Source organism: Sphaeramia orbicularis, chromosome 6, assembly GCF_902148855.1.
Source record: "Sphaeramia orbicularis chromosome 6, fSphaOr1.1, whole genome shotgun sequence".
NCBI lineage: Eukaryota > Metazoa > Chordata > Actinopteri > Kurtiformes > Apogonidae > Sphaeramia > Sphaeramia orbicularis.
This window is the reverse complement of record NC_043962.1, coordinates 57,712,586-57,733,513: the sequence shown is the minus strand read 5'-3', so window position 1 is coordinate 57,733,513 and position 20,928 is coordinate 57,712,586. Positions and strand designations below refer to the sequence as shown.

General features: G+C 38.8%; 1 protein-coding gene across 1 annotated transcript in view; it reads right to left on the bottom strand.

Annotated features, from left to right (window-relative positions):
- Nucleotides 1-20,928, bottom strand: part of LOC115420416 (lactadherin-like) — a 30,828-nt gene that overhangs the window by 8,794 nt on the left and 1,106 nt on the right. The window contains exons 2-7 of the mRNA XM_030135651.1: nucleotides 13,353-13,522; nucleotides 13,086-13,217; nucleotides 9,772-9,804; nucleotides 2,007-2,120; nucleotides 1,147-1,328; nucleotides 904-1,059 (exon numbers count right to left, since the gene is read on the bottom strand). Of these exons, the coding sequence (XP_029991511.1) occupies nucleotides 904-1,059; nucleotides 1,147-1,328; nucleotides 2,007-2,120; nucleotides 9,772-9,804; nucleotides 13,086-13,217; nucleotides 13,353-13,522 (787 nt within the window). The remainder of the gene's footprint in view (nucleotides 1-903; nucleotides 1,060-1,146; nucleotides 1,329-2,006; nucleotides 2,121-9,771; nucleotides 9,805-13,085; nucleotides 13,218-13,352; nucleotides 13,523-20,928) is intronic.

Below are 20,928 nucleotides of genomic sequence, written 5' to 3'. Positions count from 1 at the left end.
AATTTAGGGGAGGAGTTATCAGCTAATTTAGGGGAGGAGTTATCAGCTAATTTAGGGGAGGGGTTATCAGCTAATTTAAGGGAGGAGTTATCAGCTAATTTAGGGGAGGAGTTATCAGCTAATTTAGGGGAGGAGTTATCAGCTAATTTAGGGGAGGGGTTATCAGCTAATTTAGGGGAGGAGTTATCAGCTAATTTAGGGGAGGGGTTATCAGCTAATTTAGGGGAGGAGTTATCAGCTAATTTAGGGGAGGGGTTATCAGCTAATTTAGGGGAGGGGTTATCAGCTAATTTAGGGAAGGAGTTATCAGCTAATTTAGGGGAGGAGTTATCAGCTAATTTAGGGAAGGAGTTATCAGCTAATTTAGGGGAGGAGTTATCAGCTAATTTAGGGGAGGGGTTATCAGTGAGTCTGGCTGACTGAACACATTTCCTGCTGTATCCAGGAAGAGCGACTGAAAAAAGAGCAGATGTGGGATTAACTGGAGGAGCATCTGCTTCTATAAATGCACATATGCAGTAATGTGGTGGAAAAGCCGGGCCCAGCCAGGCCCTGGTGGATCCCAGCCGGGCCCTGGTGGACCCCAGCCTCCCCACAGTCCTGGTTTTCTACCTGTCTGCTGTCCTACTCTATAACTAGCTCATGAAACATGCTCAAAAATCAGTTTCCTTTTACATATTTGAAGGCTTTTCAAAAAAGTAACGCAATAATTACTTTCCCTGGCAATTAATTACATTTATGAAGGAGTAATTCTGTTACTAATTCAATTACTTTTTTTGGGAAAGTAACTAGTAACTATAACTAATTACTTTATAAAAGTAATTTGCCCAACACTGTCGTACATGCATGATGACCAGCTCACTGAGCGACACTAACGCCCTGTTCAGATCTGCAGATCCTGACCTGGTCTCTGCTCTGGCCGTCTCCTCTGTACATGGTGAAGGTCCTTCCGTCCAGACTGGACGCCACTTTGAAGGCTTTGATGAACTCGGCGGTCCCCATCCGACTCGCCCCCTGGGTCACGATCCCGGTGAAACGCATCTTCCTCTGCAGGTCGATCTGGATTCACAAAAGTACACTAGACCGTCAGTCCACAGTCTGACAGGTCACACACAGACATGAAGGTCCGAGTCTTCCAGTCCAGACCTGGATCCAAGGGTTCCGGTCGTGGGCGGCGGGGCTCCAGGCGTTCACCAGGCCTTTGTGGTGGAGTCGGGCCAGTTCTGGGCCCCAGCGCTGCAGACCCAGAAGACTGTAACGGACAGACGAGGCCGAGATCTGAGACTCAGCAATGCCTCCCCCCTCCAGACCCAGCAACGAAATACAACCTGAAAAAACAAAATACTACTGCATGAAATAATAATAAAAACCAATACAACCTGAAAAAACAAAATACTACTGCATGAAAATAATAATAAAAACCAATACAACCTGAAAAAACAAAATACTACTGCATGAAAATAATAATAAAAACCAATACAACCTGAAAAAACAAAATACTACTGCATGAAATAAAAAAACAAAACAAAAAAAAACAAAAAACAAATACAAACTGAAAAAACAACATAGTACTGCATGAAAACAATAAAAAACAACCAAATACCACCTGAAAATTGTGAACACCAGATTGGTTCCATTATATCTATGGTTCCGTCATATCTACGGTTCAGCCATATCTATCCTCATTCTTCACAGAACCACTCATCAGTTTTCCTTAATCCTTACGGTCTTCAGACATGTATTATTTGAATGTTCCCAGAGTTAGGACAGAACTGGAGAACCGACCCCTCAGATGGAGCAGAAAACACCTGACCTCATGTCAGTCTGAGCTGTTGGTTCTGTCTGAGGCACTAGACGACGACAGTCAACTGGACAGTGTCTGTGTTTTCACTGTTACAACTAAAGCTGCACTTTACAGACTGTCAAACTGTTCTGTTATTACCACAGTAATAATAATAATAATACTCCATTCGAGTGTTTGGATGGTGCTGTCTGGTGGGACTTACGCAGCTGGCAGTGTTTGCCCACATATGGAGAAGGACAGTGACACTTGAAGTCTCCGTCCAGGTCTCTGCAGGTTCCTCCGTTCTCACAGGGCTGACCGGCGCAGTCGTTCACATCTGGAACCCAAAGCACCACACAGGTGAGGAGCAGGGTCAGGGGTCAGACCGGACCCGGGTCCAGTTCCACTGAACTATGTGGGTTCTGTGCTTCAGTGTTAGTGGACTCATGCATCAGCTCAGATTAAAGCAGCAGCAGGTTCATGCTCAGATTCAGACAGAGGCTGGAAAAGTACAGAATCAAACCAAGAAACCAGAGGCACAAGACCACAGTGTCCTCCAGAAGAACAACACAGACGGCTCACATCAACCTGTTTGGGCTTTTATGTCACTGTTTCATCTGCTTAGGCTGATGGAAGGAAAGAAATGATGTTAATTCACCTCTGATGCATCAAAACTAAAGCCTGTCTTTAAAATGACAAAACCAAAACAACTAAATCAAAAATAATATATTTACAAAAAATAATCAAAACCAACATGTTTAGGAAATATAAAAAAAGAATTAAGATGTTTTATATCATATGATTATATATATTATTATTATTATTATTATTATTATCATCATCATCACAGGGGTCAAACATGAGGCCTGGGGGTAAAATCTGGCCATTGGGATGAACTTGTGCAATGCAAAAATTACACTGAAGATATTAACAATCAAGGATGTGAAACTCATTTTAGTTCAGGTTCCACATTCAGACCAATGTGACCTGAAGTAAATAATAACAGAATAACCTATAAATAGCGACAACTCCATTTTCTTGGTTCTAGGTTCAACTGGACTTAGTTTTGCTCTTTTGAAGCAACACTAGTCCAGTTGATCCTTCAAGAACTACCAAGAAGAACAATGACCCGGGCAAATGAGAAGATGAATGAGAAATTGTTCTCATTTTAATTCCAAACTCCAAATTTTTAACAATATTATGCCTGTTACCAAATGTTTGTGGAACACTGCATGTAATGCACATGTACAAATGATAAGTTGAGACATAATATTGTTAAAACTGCATTTACTTTTCTTACAGATTTCAGTTTTTTCAGGTTATTCACGTTTTTGTTAAAGGATAGTTTCTAAATGTAAATATTTTCACAATTCAATATTTTTTATTGCACTAAAACGGGGCCCAAAACCAAAAGCAAAGGATCCAATCCGACCCGTGGGATGAATTTGTAAAATGTGAAAAATACAGACAATATTAACAATCAATGGTGTTCAAATCATTTCAGGTCAGTTCAATCTAAAGTGGATCAGACCAGTAAAATACTATCATAATAATCTATAAATAATGAAAACTGCAAATATTCCTCTTTGTTTTAGTGTAAAAAAAAAAAAAAAAAAAAAAAAAAAGTAAAATTACACAAAAATGGTTACAATTACAGACTGGCCTTTTACAGAAAAGTCTGAAATGTGGAATTTTAACAATATTCAGCCTGTTTTTAAATGTTTTATGTATTTGTAAATCCACTGTGATCTGTACGTTCTGATGCACATGTATAAATGATAAATTAAGGCATAATATTGTTAAAATTGCACTGATTTTTCTTCAGAATTTTCAGGTTGTTCATATTTGTTCATGTTATGTTCAAGTACAGTTCATAGATGTAAACATTTTCATTATAGAATTTTACTTTTTTCACTCAAAAACTTACAGAAAACTTTGGAGTTGACATTATTTATCAGTTCTTATCCCATTATTTGTATTATTTTTTTGGTCCGGCCCACTTTAGAACAGATTAGTCTGAATGTGGAACTGAACTAAACTGAGTTTGATACACCTGATTATTATCATTATTATTATTATTATTATTATTATTATCATCATTATCACACAATTAATTAAAATGTGTTATATCATATGATTATAGATTAATCATATGAGTATTACCTAACACAATTAAAAATATTGTATTATAATGTGTATTATGTTACACACTCATAATTATACCTACATAATTATTTTATAATGTTATAACATTGTCTAATGCAGGGCTCTCAAACTCCTGTTCTTTCAGGTTCCACATTCAGCCTGATCTGATCTGCAGTGGACCCAACCAGTCAAATAATAACAGAATAACCTAGAAATAATGACAACTGCAAATTTATGTCTGTGTTTTAGTGCAAAAAACCCCATTAAATTATGAAAATACTTACTTTTATAAACTATCCAAACAAAAAAGATGTGAATAACCTGAAAAAACTGAAATTTCTTAAAAAAAAAAAAATTGTGCAATTTTAACAGTCTTCTTCCTCCACTTCTCATTAGTCCATGTGCATTCTGGGTCAGATCTCCAAAGACACTAAACACTGAGGAACAGGAAGAAAAGAGTTCAAACTGGACTGAATTTAATACAGACATTTCAGGCTGGTCACATTTGTTCAGGTTAGTCACATTTTATTGGTACAGGAGAGTTTGGAAATGGAAATATTTTCACAATTTAATGTTATTTTTTGCACTAAATCAAAGACAAACATTTGAAGTTGTCATTATTTACAGACATAATGTAATACTATTTTTTCCATCAAACCCAGTAGTAAATCTGCAGTCATTCTTTTTTGTAGGTTCTTCTGCTGTTCTTATTGGACTGTAGATCAGATTGGTCTGGATGTGGAACCCACACTAACATGAGTTCCACAGCCTGGACTGTGGAATTTATACACTTTGTAAATTCATCCCAGGGGTGGGACTGGAACCTTTGGTGGGACGCATTTGGACCACGGGACACATGTTTGAGAGCCCACAAACAAACAAACAAAATAACAACAGTATAAAGTCCATATACGTGTGTGTTAAATGTAAAAAACCTCCTCTAGTGAAGTCATGAGGTATTTGTCATTCTCTGAACCATGTCAACTGTGTTCTGGTCTAATGTGTGTAATGCTCAGTTTGACCTGTAGGTGTCGCCTTCTGTTCAGTCTGCTGGAAAACACATGTTCAACTTATCTGAACTCACTCTGATCCGTCAGATCTGATCAGATTTAATCCTGTTGAGTCTAAACAGAAGGATATCCACAGAAATGTCATCGGTTTGTGTGTTTCTGTCCAACACACACACACACACACAGCGGTGGTCTCTGCCCACGGGCTGACTATAAATAGAGCCGTGTCCAAACAGTCATTCCACACTGAGGAAACACACTGTGGATAACGAGCTGCAAACCCTGGATCACTTTAATGACCACAGGAACACGTCTGTAGGAGGGAAACTCAGCTCAACACTGTGTCAGACTGCACAGACAAGACAGTGGTCTAAACATGGTGCAACTGTTCTCTGCAGGACACTTTCAGAAGGACAGATGGACAGCTTTCAAATCCTCTCTCTCAAATTTTGACTTGGTAAACATAATTTTTTTCAGACATCTCCAGCTCCGTCATTACTTTGTAAAGGAAATACAACGTTCTATGACAGAGACTCCCTCTCACCTAATTCAAATACTGGTAGAAGCCTATAAAGGTTCCAGTAACAAAAGCATCACTGGTAAAATTTATACAAATGTGAATTCAAAAGACAATGAGATATATTTTCACACAAAAAAAATCAATGGGAGAGGGAACTGAACGAGGAAATACCAAATGAGATCTGGTCAGAGGGATGGAAATCTCAAAACTGGACTACAAACTCACTATCATGGAGGGGTTTTTGTTTCAAATGTCTGACCCGTTTCTTTATTACACCTGTAGGAAATCCCATTTCTCTGGAGTTCATTTTCTGCTGGAGGGAGTGTGTCCACTGGAGGCAGATCAAACATGTGTTCTGGTTTTGTCCTGGTGTTGGAGGCTTTTGGGGAGAGATGATTAAACTGATGTATTCAGTTCTTGGAGGTCATTTTCATATGCATTGGCTACTTTGGTTTTTAGCATTCCTCCAGAGGAATTATGTAAAGTGACATATCTATTTAGAATAGTGCTTGCCGCAGGCAAAAAAGCATCACCAAATATTGGCTTAAAAAGGACCCTCCCTCAATCTCCTTGGTGATTAAAAATTGTCAACCAAATCCATTTAATGGAAATGATGACATACAAACTCCGGCCTACAACAACATAAGGGTGTAAAGTACTGGAAAAAATGGGACTTTTATTCAGTCTGTGGACAGTAAACAGTCTGTAAATGTCTGAATGGACCTGGGACCATTTCTGTTTGTTTTGTGTCTTATATTTGAACAATAAAAAATAAAGTACAAAAAAAAATCCTCAGACAGACAAACCCACAGACAGACAGATACCAGCCTGAGCTGAAACCCACACCTACAGACCTACAGTCCTACAGACCTACAGTCCACCTCAGACTGGACCAGAAAAACACCAGGAAATCAGCTTTAAACAGGCCATGAGGACTGGAACAGGCACTGCTCCAGGTGTCTGGTCTTGGTCTGATCAGGCTCAGGCTCAGGCTCAGGACCAGGACCATTCTGACCAGAGATAATCCATTTCCTGACAGGCAGCGAGGCCCAGATATAGACTAAATACTAATACTGCAGGTGGACTGCATCACATTTACAAAATGAGGAGTAGTTCACACTTTTCTAAACACTGCTCCATGTGGAATATTCAAGTAGACCAGGTTTATGTTTGGACCAGGTTTATGTTTGGACCTGCTTCATGTGTGAACCTGGTCTGACACGTGTGTGAAATGTCACATGTATGTGATGACTCCGTGTAACTGATTGAACAGTCAATCATCAGCTCAGACCACAGGAGCCCATCAATACAGATCAATACAAACCCTGATCAATACCCACAGTTCAGTCAGTGTTAACAGTCATCTGGTCTAGACCTAGACCTGGATAAACTATGGTTCACTACGGGACCTGGATCCAGACCTGAACTATTGTTGTTTTTTTTTTTTTAATCTCCAGAGGAAATGACATGTGAAGAATCCCCTCCTCACCGTTGCCATGGAGCTGCCCTGAGGCATCATGGGTATTATGGTCAGCAGGATACCCACAGTGACATTATCTGACAGAGCTAACAATGCCCGCCCCCATACTTTGTCCCTCCTCCTCACTCACACCCCACCTACCCAGGAACTAACTTTGAGTCTGAACTTTCAATCTTTTCAAAAACTTAAAAAAAAAACTTTTGGAAAAAAAAAAAAAGGCAAAATCAAAAGAAAGTCACATGTAAAGAACACCTGGTCGGCAGGACAACGATCCAAAATACATCGGCGAGTCCACCTCTGACGAAAAATAATGCAGACTTTGGAGTGGTCTAGTCAAAGTCCTGACCTGAATTCCATTGAGATGCTGTGACATGACCTTCAAAAGGCGCTTCATGCTCCAAAACCCTCCAATGTGGCTGAATTACAACCATCCTGCAAACATCAGTGGGACAACATTCGTCCACAGCGCCGTCAAAGACTCACAGCCACTTATTACAAATGCTGATTGCAGTTGTTGCTGCTAAGGGTGGAACAAATGGTTATCAGGTTCATGGGACAGTCACTCTACCACACAGGGACATGGAGGCTTAGAATTAATAATAAACTCTAGGCCTGGAACGGTACACCAAATTTTCGGTTCGGTATGTTTTCAGTTTTGAAAGCCATGGTTCGTTTTTTTTTTTTTTTTTCCAGTTTGGTACGGAAAGAAAGAAAACCCCTCAAAATGTCTTTAATGCATTTATTATGAATTTTTGAACATCTTTCCCCCAATTCTTAGAGACAATAGAATATAGAAAAACAGGAATAATATAATTCTGCTGCTATAAATCAAATAGAAAATAAAATAAACAAAATATTACTAAATGTATTTTAAACATTAGTATTGCACTTTTCCTTGAAAGGTCGTCTTAACAAACACCCAAAATCAAATCACAGTTCTGTCAGTTGTTTTTTTTTTATCTTATATCTGCTGATATTTCGTATTTCGGGTCAATGTGTGCTCCTTCAATATGTCCGTGTGTGGAACTTGCGTGGATTTAAAGGTCTGCATCGAACGGCGTTTTTAGTTCCTTTTTCTTTTTCCAGTGATGAAAGTGAGGAAAGAAAAAAACCCTGAACTTTTCTGCACATTTTATTCTGCATGCTCTTAGGTGCATTCAGTTTCCTGGAGCCAGGACCACTTGAACTTATTTCTGATTCCTGCCTCACACTTCAGTTCGTCCCCACGCTGAAGAATGATGAATTCTGACATGATTTCACAGAATATTTAGACCAAATACACTGGCAGTAAAATACTCAAAGCGAATCTGCCATCTTGTCTCCAGAGACGTGAAACGGACCACGTGTCATCAACGGACCAATCAGAGCTGTCGATAAAGTTCCGCATTGTAAATGAGCATCTCACTGGTCGAGACAAATGGAGAAGAAAGCAATATGGCCGCGCCCATGAGACAGACCCAAATAAACATAATTTACACTTTTCAGAGCGATTTATGGGTAATTTTCCAGTTGAAATGTTGCCAAATCAGACGGAAATGATCCGGACACATTTAATTTACCGGAACATATCCTCAGTTTTCGGAAAAAAACGGATTTCCGGCAAAAACCGGAACACTTTCATCACTGTTTTTCTCAACATACTGTGTCGTTTGGGTACAGCTGTGTACCAAACCGAACAGGTGTGTACCGAAACAGTTCGGTTTGGTATGTGGACTGTTACAGGCCTAATAAACACCTTCAATTATAAACTGCATTTTGTGTTTACTCCTGTTATCTGTGTCAAATGTTTCAGATCAAACAAATTTAAATATTAAAGTGTGACAAACATGCAAAAAAAATAAGAAATTTGGAAGGGGGCCAACACTTTTTTACACCACTATGTGGTCCAGGTCTGAGTCCTGTGTCTGCAGGTTTTCCTCAGTCCAGCGTCCACTATGTGGTCCAGGTCTGAGTCCTGTGTCTGCAGGTTTTCCTCAGTCCAGCGTCCACTATGTGGTCCAGGTCTGAGTCCTGTGTCTGCAGGTTTTCCTCAGTCCAGCGTCCACTATGTGGTCCAGGTCTGAGTCCTGTGTCTGCAGGTTTTCCTCAGTCCAGCGTCAGCTGAGTGTCAGGATGTTGTTAAACTGATGTTGTGGTTTTTCTTTGTGCTCAGCTCATTCTCAGCGTATCGAGCTGCAGCGCCAACAGGACTGGCATCAGCCTGACCCTGAAGGTTTGAGAATGTGGGAGATGGACCGGACAGATTCAGAACAGAGGCTGAAACCTGACCCAAACACAAGCCGCTGTGTTTTAAACGGATCATGAATGTGGATAAATACGTTTCCAGAGTCTGTGATGAAGGCCCAGTAGTGAGCGTTTACAGTGTGAGTCTGAGGGTCTGGTTTGTCAGCGTTAGGTCTGGGTTAGACATTCATGTTAAGGCTGAGCTGAGACGGCACACATCATTAACCTCCTTCTCCAGAAACGTGACCAGAAACATGACCTGTTTACCCAAATCCCAGAAGAAAACAGACTTTGTGGACTGTGGGATTTGGGGGAAGTGGAAAATTAATCCCATTTTCTTTTGTATTGTCGTCTACAGGTCCTGGGTTAACGACACATCCTGGATCAGAACAGATCCACCTGAAACCTGGACCTCCTCAGGTGGAAAAGGTCTGCGTTGGTGTGACTTTGGAACTGTATTCTGATCGGACCTGGTCTGGATGGAAAAGAGGTGAATGAGCGTCGTCTCGCAGACAGAGTATGTTTGTGTAGATGTGTTTGTTCATGCAAGCCGAGAAACAGCACGAAAACCTGGATCTGAGAAGGACAGAGATCAGAGCTGCACCGTTACCTGTGGTCGACTGTAAATCTGCCCCCTGGACACCTACAGCACAAAAAACATCACATGATCAGGGTCACATGACCACATGTCACATGACTAAACAGGCTCAGGTCCCCCTGGTTCTGCTCTACAGTCTGTCAGTGTTTGTTTCATTCGTTCTTTCTTCTTTTTCTACAGCTTCCCTCAGTCTTGTGTTCATCACATTCTGCTCCACTTCCTCCCTGGCCCTTAATGAACCTGCTGGGACTCAGTGTTGACGGGTCAGGCGGTCTGTGACCAACACAGCGGCTCAACACACGTCACATATGTGTCGTGTAAACACCACAGATGACAATGACGGACAGATGGACAGACTCTTTAAACTCTACCTGTGCTGGTCATGTTTATGGGGATAATTGTGTTATGTGTATTATTTATAAGCAAGAGAGGAGCAAATAAATAAATAAATAAACCGGCACAAATGCACCACACCGGATCTTTTTATTACATAAATTATGGGCGGGGGCAGAACCTATGATTGAGTGAAAGGAAACAAGCAGCAGTCAGTGACCAAGATTGAGTGGATTTGTGGGATTTCTGCATTTGTTGATTGTGCTTGGGCTGGGTAAAAAAATCCATTGATCGATTTCGGATCGATTTCTTTTTAATTTTGCGTAATCGATCAATGGTGGATGAGATTGATTTTTCAGAGCAGGACCATGAGTAAATGACCTGGAAACTGCCGATGCGGAAGCGCAGCCGGCTCCGTCTCATGAGCCCCTCGTGGAGGTTGTGCTCGCGACAGTTCTGGCACGGGAGGAACATGGAGGAACGGTGGGGAAAACCCCTCTGTTGGAGGAAGGGTGGGGAAAACCCCTCTGTGGGAGGTCCTCCCACCTCAAACTGGAACCCACAGTGCGGAGGAACTGGCTAGCGGAGGCGGGTCGCGGAAGCCAGTCGTTCTAGAAATATTAACTTCCATCACTTCCCATCCAGCATGTCCATGTGGGCCCCAGAAGGGTTACAACTGGGCTGAATATAAGGGTCCTATTTGGGTTTGTCTGCAGTTTCCATGGTGACCACACGTTTGACCAGATCAGAATCAGAATCAGAGATCTGAATATATCATATTATTTATTCTTCACACTATTTATCCCACGATATTAATCTTTCATGTCATTTGCACTTAAATTCTATGTTTTACAAATATCTTGGTAATAATAATATCTTAATACTTTTTATTTTTAATGTAAATAACTGTGCCTTTTACTGATATGTGTTGTTGTTTTACTGATATTTATTGTCTGTCTGTAAATTCTTGCACTGAACCTGAGAGCTTTACCTCAATTTCGTTGTATTTGGTACAATGATAATAAAGAGATACAGATTCGGATTCAGATCAGGACAAACACATGTGGTCACCATGGAAACTGTGGACAAACCCTATGGACCCTTATATGCAGCCCTAATGGAACCCTTCTGGGGCCCACATGGACATGCTGGCTGGGCTGTGGCTGAGGGCGGAGTTAGAGGAATAATAAAGAGGAAATCATGAAGCTCCGCCCATCCTCCCCCTCCAGTGAGTTTCTTGTACCAAGGGCCCAACATGATTCTGTTTCAGAGGGGCAAACTGGTGTCAGTGCCCCAGGGTGATAGTAATGTGCCTTAAGGCTGGAAGCAGCAGGTATAAACAGAATAAAGATGATGAACAAGTCCGATCTGAGCCACTGTAGAAACATGGACGTTTTGTGTCCTGTCATTAAACATGGACATCTTTGTGTCCTGTTCATCTATTCAGAGCAGATTCATCTGTTTACTGCTGAAATGTCAGATTTATTTCCTTTCTAATATCAGTATTGATTCTGTGTTGCATGGCTGCAGTACTCAAATAATCAGGTTACAACTCAAAATTGTACTTTGGTATCACTAAATGAATCTGAATCAATCAATAATACTGAATTGAATCAAATCGCAATTAATCAATTCAGAAACTTATGAATCAAAGTCAAATTGATTTAGGAAATTGGCCATGATACCCAGCCCTAGCTTGTGCAGCCATAACCTTTCCACTCCACCGCTGTTCCAGGACTGGGCGATAATGTGTGATCTGCTGCATCAGGGTCAGTGACCAGTCCATCCCAGCCCAGGTAAAGGAACAGTACAACAGTCTGGGTCAGAACCGGTGGTGGAACAGCCCATGAAGGCGAAACATGTCTGTGACCATGACTGTCTGACGGAGCAGTGACTTAGTACTGGACAAAACCGACTGGTGAAACTGTGTGCAAGAAGTCATGCAATAATCTTCTGTTCTGCAATAGCATTGCAATATTTATTCGCACTATTTTTACATGGACTGGTTCATAGATTTACATCCTGTTTTCATTAATACATACTGTTCATAGATACAGTCAAATACTGTTAATACTGCAAATTTGCATCTATCATATTTTGTCCATTTTTATTCTTTATTCTACTTTAGCTTTATTCTTATGTTTGTAAAATTGTTCAATTTATATTCTCTTTTCTTATCTTTAGTTTTATTTCTGTAGTTCTGGTGTTTTCTTAATATTGTTGCAACGACTGGCGTAGAATAACGACAATAAGGTCTATTCTATTCTATTCTATTCTATTGACAACAGGCCAATAATGTAAGTTACTGATGGAACTGCGAGGATATATGTGATTTTTTGAAATAGATACCAATGAAACATCACCAAGGTTATAATAGTTTTAGATTTTTCATTACAGTTTAGTTTTATTTAGTTTTGACTTTTTTTTTTCTGTAATTCAGTTCGTTTAATTCGTTTTTTAGAGCAGGTTTGATAGTTTTATTCATTTTCCTTATTTCTACATGCTTAGTTTAGTTAGTTTATCGTCTCTTTCTCTTCTTCTCTGTCGTCATATTCAAATAAATCAGAAAGGACTCTGCTGCTTTCTCCCAACTTTGGTCTTCATGTTTCCAGGTAGAGTGGGGACCAGAAGACGACTGGAAACCACAAGTGATGAACTGTTAAGTGTTGTATGGTGCCAGCAGTTAAAATAAATCGATTTCATATCAATCCAACATTGACAAAGACAAAAACGAAGGGAATTTTATCCATAATTTTTATCCGTTTTAGTTAGTTTTGTAAACACACAATACAGTTTCAGTTAGTTTTCGTTTCTTCTTTTAATTCTAGTTTTTATTTATTTCAGTTAACGAAAATGTTTTGTCGATTCTAGTTTTGGTCATTTCATTAGTTTTGGTTAACGATAATAACCTTGAACGTCCCTACAGGTTCCCTTTAATGCAGTGGACATGGTGATGGGTGTTTTGTAACACATATGAATGAGGACGGCCTTACTGTTCTGACACTGGACTCCATCGAAGCCGGGCTGACATTTACAGATGTAGTCGATGAAGACGTCGCCTCTCCTGGACTGAGCCGTGGCCTCACAGACCCCATCGTTCAGACACGGGTTGGGTTTACACGGACCTGACGGACACGGAGACAGCAGTAAACACATAGGCTGATGGGTCTGTTGACCAGGGTCTGAGGTTCTGGTCCAGGACTACGAGTCCAGACTGTCCCTCAGACAGAAAACTGAATCTGTCGTGTGTGGCGTCTCACCGCTCTCTGTTTCATTACAGGTTTCTCCAGAGAATCCATCAGGACAGATGCAGATGAAAGGACTTCCAGCTCCGGTCACACATGTTCCTCCGTTAACGCACACGTTAACTTCACAGTAATCACCTGAAACCAAGACACAGACATGAACACCGTCAACGCTGAACTCAGGTCTGATCCCACACAGACACCGTCACCTACACATGTTCATCCATTCAATCAATCAATCATCAACCACCACACTAATCTATAAACTGATAATAGGGATGGAACCATATGAAAATTTCATATCACAGTTATTGCGACCAAAATTATCACAGTTATCATTATTATCACAGTATTATTGAAATTGTACTCCAAATGTTCAAAAAGTACTAATACACACACTGAAATAATTTAACCAAGTTGTATTTAAAAAAAAACAAAAAACGAAACAAATAAAATAACTGACACAATGTACCTCCTGTTGCAGAAACCTTCAAATATTAACCTTTAGGGGTCTGAGCCTATTTTTATAGAAGTGTATTGCATTCACAAAAAAATAAAATGCGGCTCTGTCTTTTCCAAATTAACGAGATACTGTTTTCTGAAACAATTTAAATTCGTCTCTGTTTTTATGAGATAATTATCTCGTTAATTCAGAAAAACAGAGCTGAATTTATTTTTGTCTGTGAATGCAATACGCTTCTGTATATTTTGGCCTTTTTAAGTACCTTTGATTTTGCCTTTATATACTATATAAACAAATGTTTACTATACCCATGTTTGGGATCTGTTTTTTCAGCACAACTTCATCTATATCATCTGTCTATTTTTTTTTTCACTTTAACCTACTATAAAAACATAAAAGGACAGAAAACACAAAAAAATATAAAATCCAATTTGAAAAATGTATATACTTTATTCCATAAATAACACACAGATGCTTGACGAACCTTTTCAAGACTTTAAAAGTGAATATCGGTTCCAAATATTAGGTATAGAAAATTAAAATTGTAATAAATTAAAACTATACTCAAATATTTGACATAAAAGCAGATCTTTACATAGGGTTTTTTCCCCTAAAAATGTGGTAATCAAACACAGTTATCATGAGAATTAGAATTTAAACAGTAATACTAACCGTCTGCAATTTTACCGCGGTTTATCGTTACACCGGTAATCGTTACATCCCTAATTGATAATCAATTCAAATATGACCAGAGTAACTTCTGTTCGTCTGTTAACTCTGTAGAACATTGGTATCAGCTGATAATGAGACCAACATGAACTTCCTGTGTTTTATCAGGAGTGGTTTAATAGTTTGTGTTCATTCACAGACAGTCGGATGAAAGGGGGCGTATCAATACATGATCCTGACATCAGTACCTGCATATCGGATATCTGTTCACCCATGGCAGTGTCAGATATTTATCCGTTACATTCAAGGTTTATTAATAAATGTTTGTTAGAATCTGTGTTCAGACAAAGATAATGTGATGAAGGCCTGGAAGACTTGAAAATAGAAACTGTTTATACATTTATGATGAAGTTTCAGAGTTAAAGGCTAAAAGGATAAAAAACAAGTAAATAAAGGAACACAAAGTAACATGGGTATTTTGCCATCAGTGCATCCCTATGAAAGCCCAGAGGATGTCTATGCCCCGCCCCCACACAATCACAAACAGGAAGTTGTTACTGACGTTAATTCATTAAACTGGATCTGTTTCTTAACCTGGGATTAGAAAACATTCACAAAAACGAGAACATTCAAAAAGCCTCTGTCACATTATCCGTGAAAAACATTTATTCACAGAATGTTCTTCTTTGGGTGCTTATTAGAGCGGTGGTTATTGTAGCCCACAGCACCACCTGCTGACCGCATGACTGGGTTTATTCACTACAGAACAGTTCATGGACCTCTGAGGGACTCTTCAGAAGTTCATTACCTCTGCTAAGTGACACGGCCGAGGTTCTGTTTTCATCAGGGTTTGTTTGTTTGTCTGTCTCCAAAATAACTCAAAAAGTTAAGGATGGATTTGGATGAAATTTTCAGGAAATGTTGATACTGGCACAAGGAACAAATGATACAGTTTTGGTGGTGTTGGGGGGGTGATTGATCTGCCTTGGCGGAGGTATACGCTCTCCGAGTGCTCTTCTTTACACATAAAAACACATGATCACAGAACCGTTTCAGAATCAAACAACACATTTTGGGTGGCTGTGGCTCAGTTAGTAGAGCGGGTCGTCCAATGACCAAAGGACTGGCAGTCCGAATCCTCAGTGCATTTACCATTTGACAACAAACACATTTCACAACAACTAATAGGGCTGTGTTATATCACTAATCTATCTATGTTATATCACAAAATTTTGTGTTCAAACTGAAATTCTGTTTTACAGACATTACAGTTAAAGATCTTGTTCAAATGTTCAGATTCTATTAGTTCAGAGCTAATGTCACAACATCAATTATAAACAAAAAAGAAAAAGTAAAAAACAAAAATGAACCTCCGATATCTGCATTTGAATAAATACCTAAATACATCGATACAGTACTTCTTAATATTGATACAGTATTGTGAAATGAAATATCGCAATATATTGCAGAACCCATATTTTCTTACAGCCCTAACAACTAATGGATTCATTACAAGATTCACTGACACTGAAGATCATCATTAGTTGTAGCTTCATTTTTATCAAACAAACAGAGTCTGTGACAATAGAAAATCCATTCAAAGCAGACGCATGGATAATTTAAGGCAGGGTGTCAAACATGCATCCCGGGGGCCAAATGCGGGTTAGGGTTAGGGTTAGGCTTTTTCCTTGTATCAGTATCAACATTTCCTGAAAATTTCATGAAAATCTGTCCATAACTTTTTGAGTTATCCTGCTAACAAACGAACAAACAAACAAAGCAAAGCGATCACAATACCTCCTGGCAGAGGTAATAACCTGAAATGTCTAAAGAAAATTACTCAGTGTTTAGTGTCTTTGTAGATCTGATCCATAATGCACATGTAGAAATGATAAGTTGAGGCAGAATATTGTTAAAATTGCACTGATTTTTCTGAAGAAATTTCAGTTTTTTCAGGTTATTCACATCTTTTTTTGTTTGGATAGTTTATAAAAGTAAGTATTTTCATAATTTAATGTTTGTTTTTTTGCACTAAAACAAAGACAAAAATTTGCAGTTGTCATTATTTATAGGTTATTCTGCTATTGTTTTACTGGTTCGGTCCACTGCAGATCAAATGGAGCTGAATGTGGAACCTGAAAGAACAGGCGTTTGAGAGCCCTGGTTTAAGGTCAGGTTTGATTCTGTGTGTGGTTGTTTTTCTGCTCATGTTTCCTGTCCACACATATTTCAGACAGGAAGAGGACAATCAGATCCTGGACGGGCAGCGGGGCAGGACTTGGCTCCTGGATGTGGATTTACAGGAAGTCCTTTTATTACACAAACAGGAGATGTGACCGTTGGCAGAGGAACAACAAAGACCACAGACCCGACAGAAAACACATGGAATGATTTACAGCAGGTTCATCAGGAGGGTTTCACTCAGACCAATGTGTGTGTGTCCAATGTGACGTCCACGTGTTGATGACAACAACAACACAAACAATGACGAACCGCTGATTCAGCTGCACTGGGCTCAGAGTCATTCTGGACACTTCAGCAGAACCGACACACACAAGTGAACACAAATGGACAAACTGCACAAAAACAACAACAAACACTGGTTGGTTTTAGGGATGGAACCATATGAAATTTCATATCACAGTTATTGTGACCAAAATTATTACAGTTATCATTATTACCGCGGTATTATTACCTCCGCCAAGGAGGCTATGTTTTTGCCAGGGTTTGTTTGTTTGTCTGTCCGTTAGTGTGCAACATAACTCAAAAGTTATGGAGAGATTTGGATGAAATTTTCAGGGTTTGTTGGAAATGGGATAAGGAAGAAATTATTAAATTTTGGTGGTGATGGGGGTGGGGGGGCCCACGGGGGGGGCCACTGATCAGCCTTGGCGGAGGTCTGCGCTCTCCGAGTGCTTCTAGTTGAAATTGTGCTCAAAATGTTCAAAAAGTACTGATACACACTGAAATAATTTAGCCAAGTTGTATTTAAAAATAAATAATATGTACCCTCTGTATCAGAAACATTCAAATATTAACCCTTAGTGGTCTGAGCCTATTTTGTCCGTTTTTCAGTCCTTTTGATTTTGCCTTATACTATATAAACAAATGTTTACTATACCCATGTTTGGGATCTGCACAACTTCATCTATCTCATCTGTCTATTATTTTTTCACTTTAACCTACTATAAAAACAAAAGGACAAAAACACAAAAAAATATATAAAATCCGATTTGAAAAATGTATATAATTTATTGCATAAATAACACACAGATGCTTAACAAACCTTTTCAAAGACTTTAAAAGTGAATATTGGTTCCAAATATTAGGTACAGAAAATTAAAACTGTAATAAATTAAAACTAGACTCAAATATTTGACATAAAAGCAGATCTTTACATAGGCGTTTTCTCTGGAAAAGTGCGGTAATCAAACACTGCTATGGTGATAATTAGAATTTAAACGGTAATACTAACCGTCTGCGATTTTACCGCTGTTTATTGTTATACTGGTAATCGTTACATCCCTAGTTGGATTAGTTTAAGATTTTTGGGTTTTTTTTTGCCAATATTGTTGATTTTTGTTTGACTTATTGATTATTTTGCTTTTTTGGTTAGCTATCTTGATTATTTGTGGTTGATTTAGGTTCCTTTTACATAATTTTTGTTTCTTTGTGAGTTTTTGTTAATTTGTTCTTTTATCCATCTCACTGATCATCTTGTTCATTTTGTTACTGAACTTGTCTTCATTTATGTTCTTGTTTTTTTTTTTTTTTTAATCTTTAACACTTACCCGTGTGATGTGAATTGAGGTGTTTAAATGTCACTCTGACTGTCATTTTCAACCGTTTCCATCATTTTATAAGGCTATTATTAGAATCATGTAGAAAACAGCAGACTGACAACTAGGGATGTAACGATTACCAGTATAACGAAACCGAGGTAAAATTGCAGACAGTTATTATCATTTAAATTCTAATTATCATGATAAATGTGTTTGATTACCGTACTTTTAGGGGAAAAAACCCTGTATAAAGATCTGCTTTTATGTCATATTTGAGTATAGTTTTAATTTATTACAGTTTTAATTTTCTATACCTAATATTGGAACCAATATTCACTTTTAAAGTCTTTGAAAAGGTTTGTTAAGCATCTGTGTGTTATTTATGCAATAAATTATATAGATTTTTCACATCAGATTTTATTTTTTTGTGTTTTTCTGGCCTTTTGTGTTTTTATAGGAGGCTAAAGTGAAAAAAAATAATAGACAGATGATATAGATGAAGTTGTGCTGAAAAAACAGATCCCAAACATGGGTATAGTAAACATTTGTTTATAGTATATAAAGGCCAAATCCAAAGGACTGAAAAACGGACAAAATAGACTCAGACCACTAAGGGTTAATATTTGAATGTTTCTGACACAGAAGGGACATTGTGCTATATTTTGTTTTTTTTTTGTTGTTTTTCAAAATCCACCTTGGTTAAATTATTTCAGTGTGTGTATTAGTACTTTTTGAACATTTTGAGCACAATTTCCCAACAATACTGCAATAATAATGGTAATCGTGATAATTTTGGTCAGAATAACTGCGATGTGAAATTTTCATATGGTTCCATCCATACTGACGACCAACAGTCAAAGTCATCATCACCTGCAGCTTCATATTTCTATTCTATTCTATTCTATTCTGTCAACATTTAGAGGCAAACTCAAAAACCTCAAAAATAAGTGCCTGATTTCAGTGTATTGGGTCATTTCTGTGTCTGCGTCATGTGACTAAAATACATGTGCGGTTGAGAGCGGATCATTAAATGTAGAAATAGATGCTTGGGCTGCGCTCTGAAATCACCAGACTAATAATTATGTTTAAAAATATGTCTGTTGTTTGTGACTAAATAATACAGACGTAGAGTTTCAGAAATGAAATGTACAATTAAAAGCAGAATGTGGAGATGATTTAAATGAAAGGCTGGTATTTAACACCTCCAACTCACACTTAACACTTCACATAAAGATCCAGACTAAACACACACACACTTCACATAATCACTAACGACTGATCTGCGGACTTATTTTCCCAGAATTCACAGCAGTTCCTCCTTTAACCTCAGCTTTAGAGAGCCAAGGCCACAGCCGGAACATGAGGGCTCTGGTTTGATTAGTTCATGTTTTCAGGGTCAGGGCTCAAACATCCCCCCATCATAAATCCAAAGGGTCCTTATCTCCAGGAAGGAACAAACCTTCCCTCCCTTCTTCCACCAGGACCCAAAGCTCAACAAACTGCACGTTCTGGACCTAAAGGAGTTTAACAGAACTAGGCACCGGGTCTCAAGGACGTCTGGGTCCAAAACAACCACGGTCTCCTATCAGGGTTTGATACAAAAACAAGGCTCAACGTGTGAAACACACACATCAAACTAAACCCACTGAACTTAGATCATATTAACTGAGTTTATATGTGGAAAATATACAATCAGGGACATTAATTCACACCAGGTAATGCAGTAATAAGCATTAGAGGATTTTAATTATCTGTATTAACAAATGTTAGTTAGACATCAAGATATTTAACTGTTGAAGAGAAGAGAGAGAAGAAAGAAGAGAAGAAGAGAAGAGAAGAGAAGAGAGAGAAGAGAAGAGAAGAGAAGAGAGAAGAGAAGAGAGAGAGAGAGAAGAGAAGAGAAGAGAAGAGAGAAGAGAAGAGAAGAGAAGAGAAGAGAAGAGAAGAGAAGAGAAGAGAGGTTTATTGTCATGTTTAGCAGCTCTGTTTGATTTTGCAGCAAAAACAATTAGTGCAAAAAAGGGACTGTAGAAAAAATATCGCACAAAATACTGAAAAATTTAAGCAAAGTACAAAAGCTACAAGAAAACATTAAATATACAATAGGGCTGCACAATTAATCATTAAAAGATCGAATTGATTCACCATGTATGCGATTCATTCTAAACGGACGATTCTGAAGCATTTTTTCACGGCTGCATTACAAATAACTGCCCACAAACACAGAACCACCGCTGCCTCTTCCCTCAACCAAAGGTAAAGCGTCTTTAGAACACATGAGTGCTGCTGTCAGCTGTAGTTGAGTGAAGAAAGATGAATGACAGCAGGAACGTCTGCAGTAAAGAGAGGGAAACGGATGAAAACCCAGTGGTAGTGGTGAGTCCCCCACCTGAACTCCTGTAAATTAAGGTTCACATTCATCAGTGCTCATCTCATGTCGGTCTTATTTTCTGTCGTCCAGATCCAAGTGTGTTTTCATTTCACTTCTCTGACTTCTGCTGTTCTTTCCTTTTTTCTTGCGGGTGAGGATAATTCGGCCTTTAATCAAGAATCAAAAGTCCGCCTCTACTAAAAATTGTATGTGAAATATTCCTTTGTGCTGCTGGGAAGTTTCTTTGCCTGCAAACGTTCACAGATCAGCTGATGTCGCTTAGCAACAGGACCAGAGGTGCAGCGT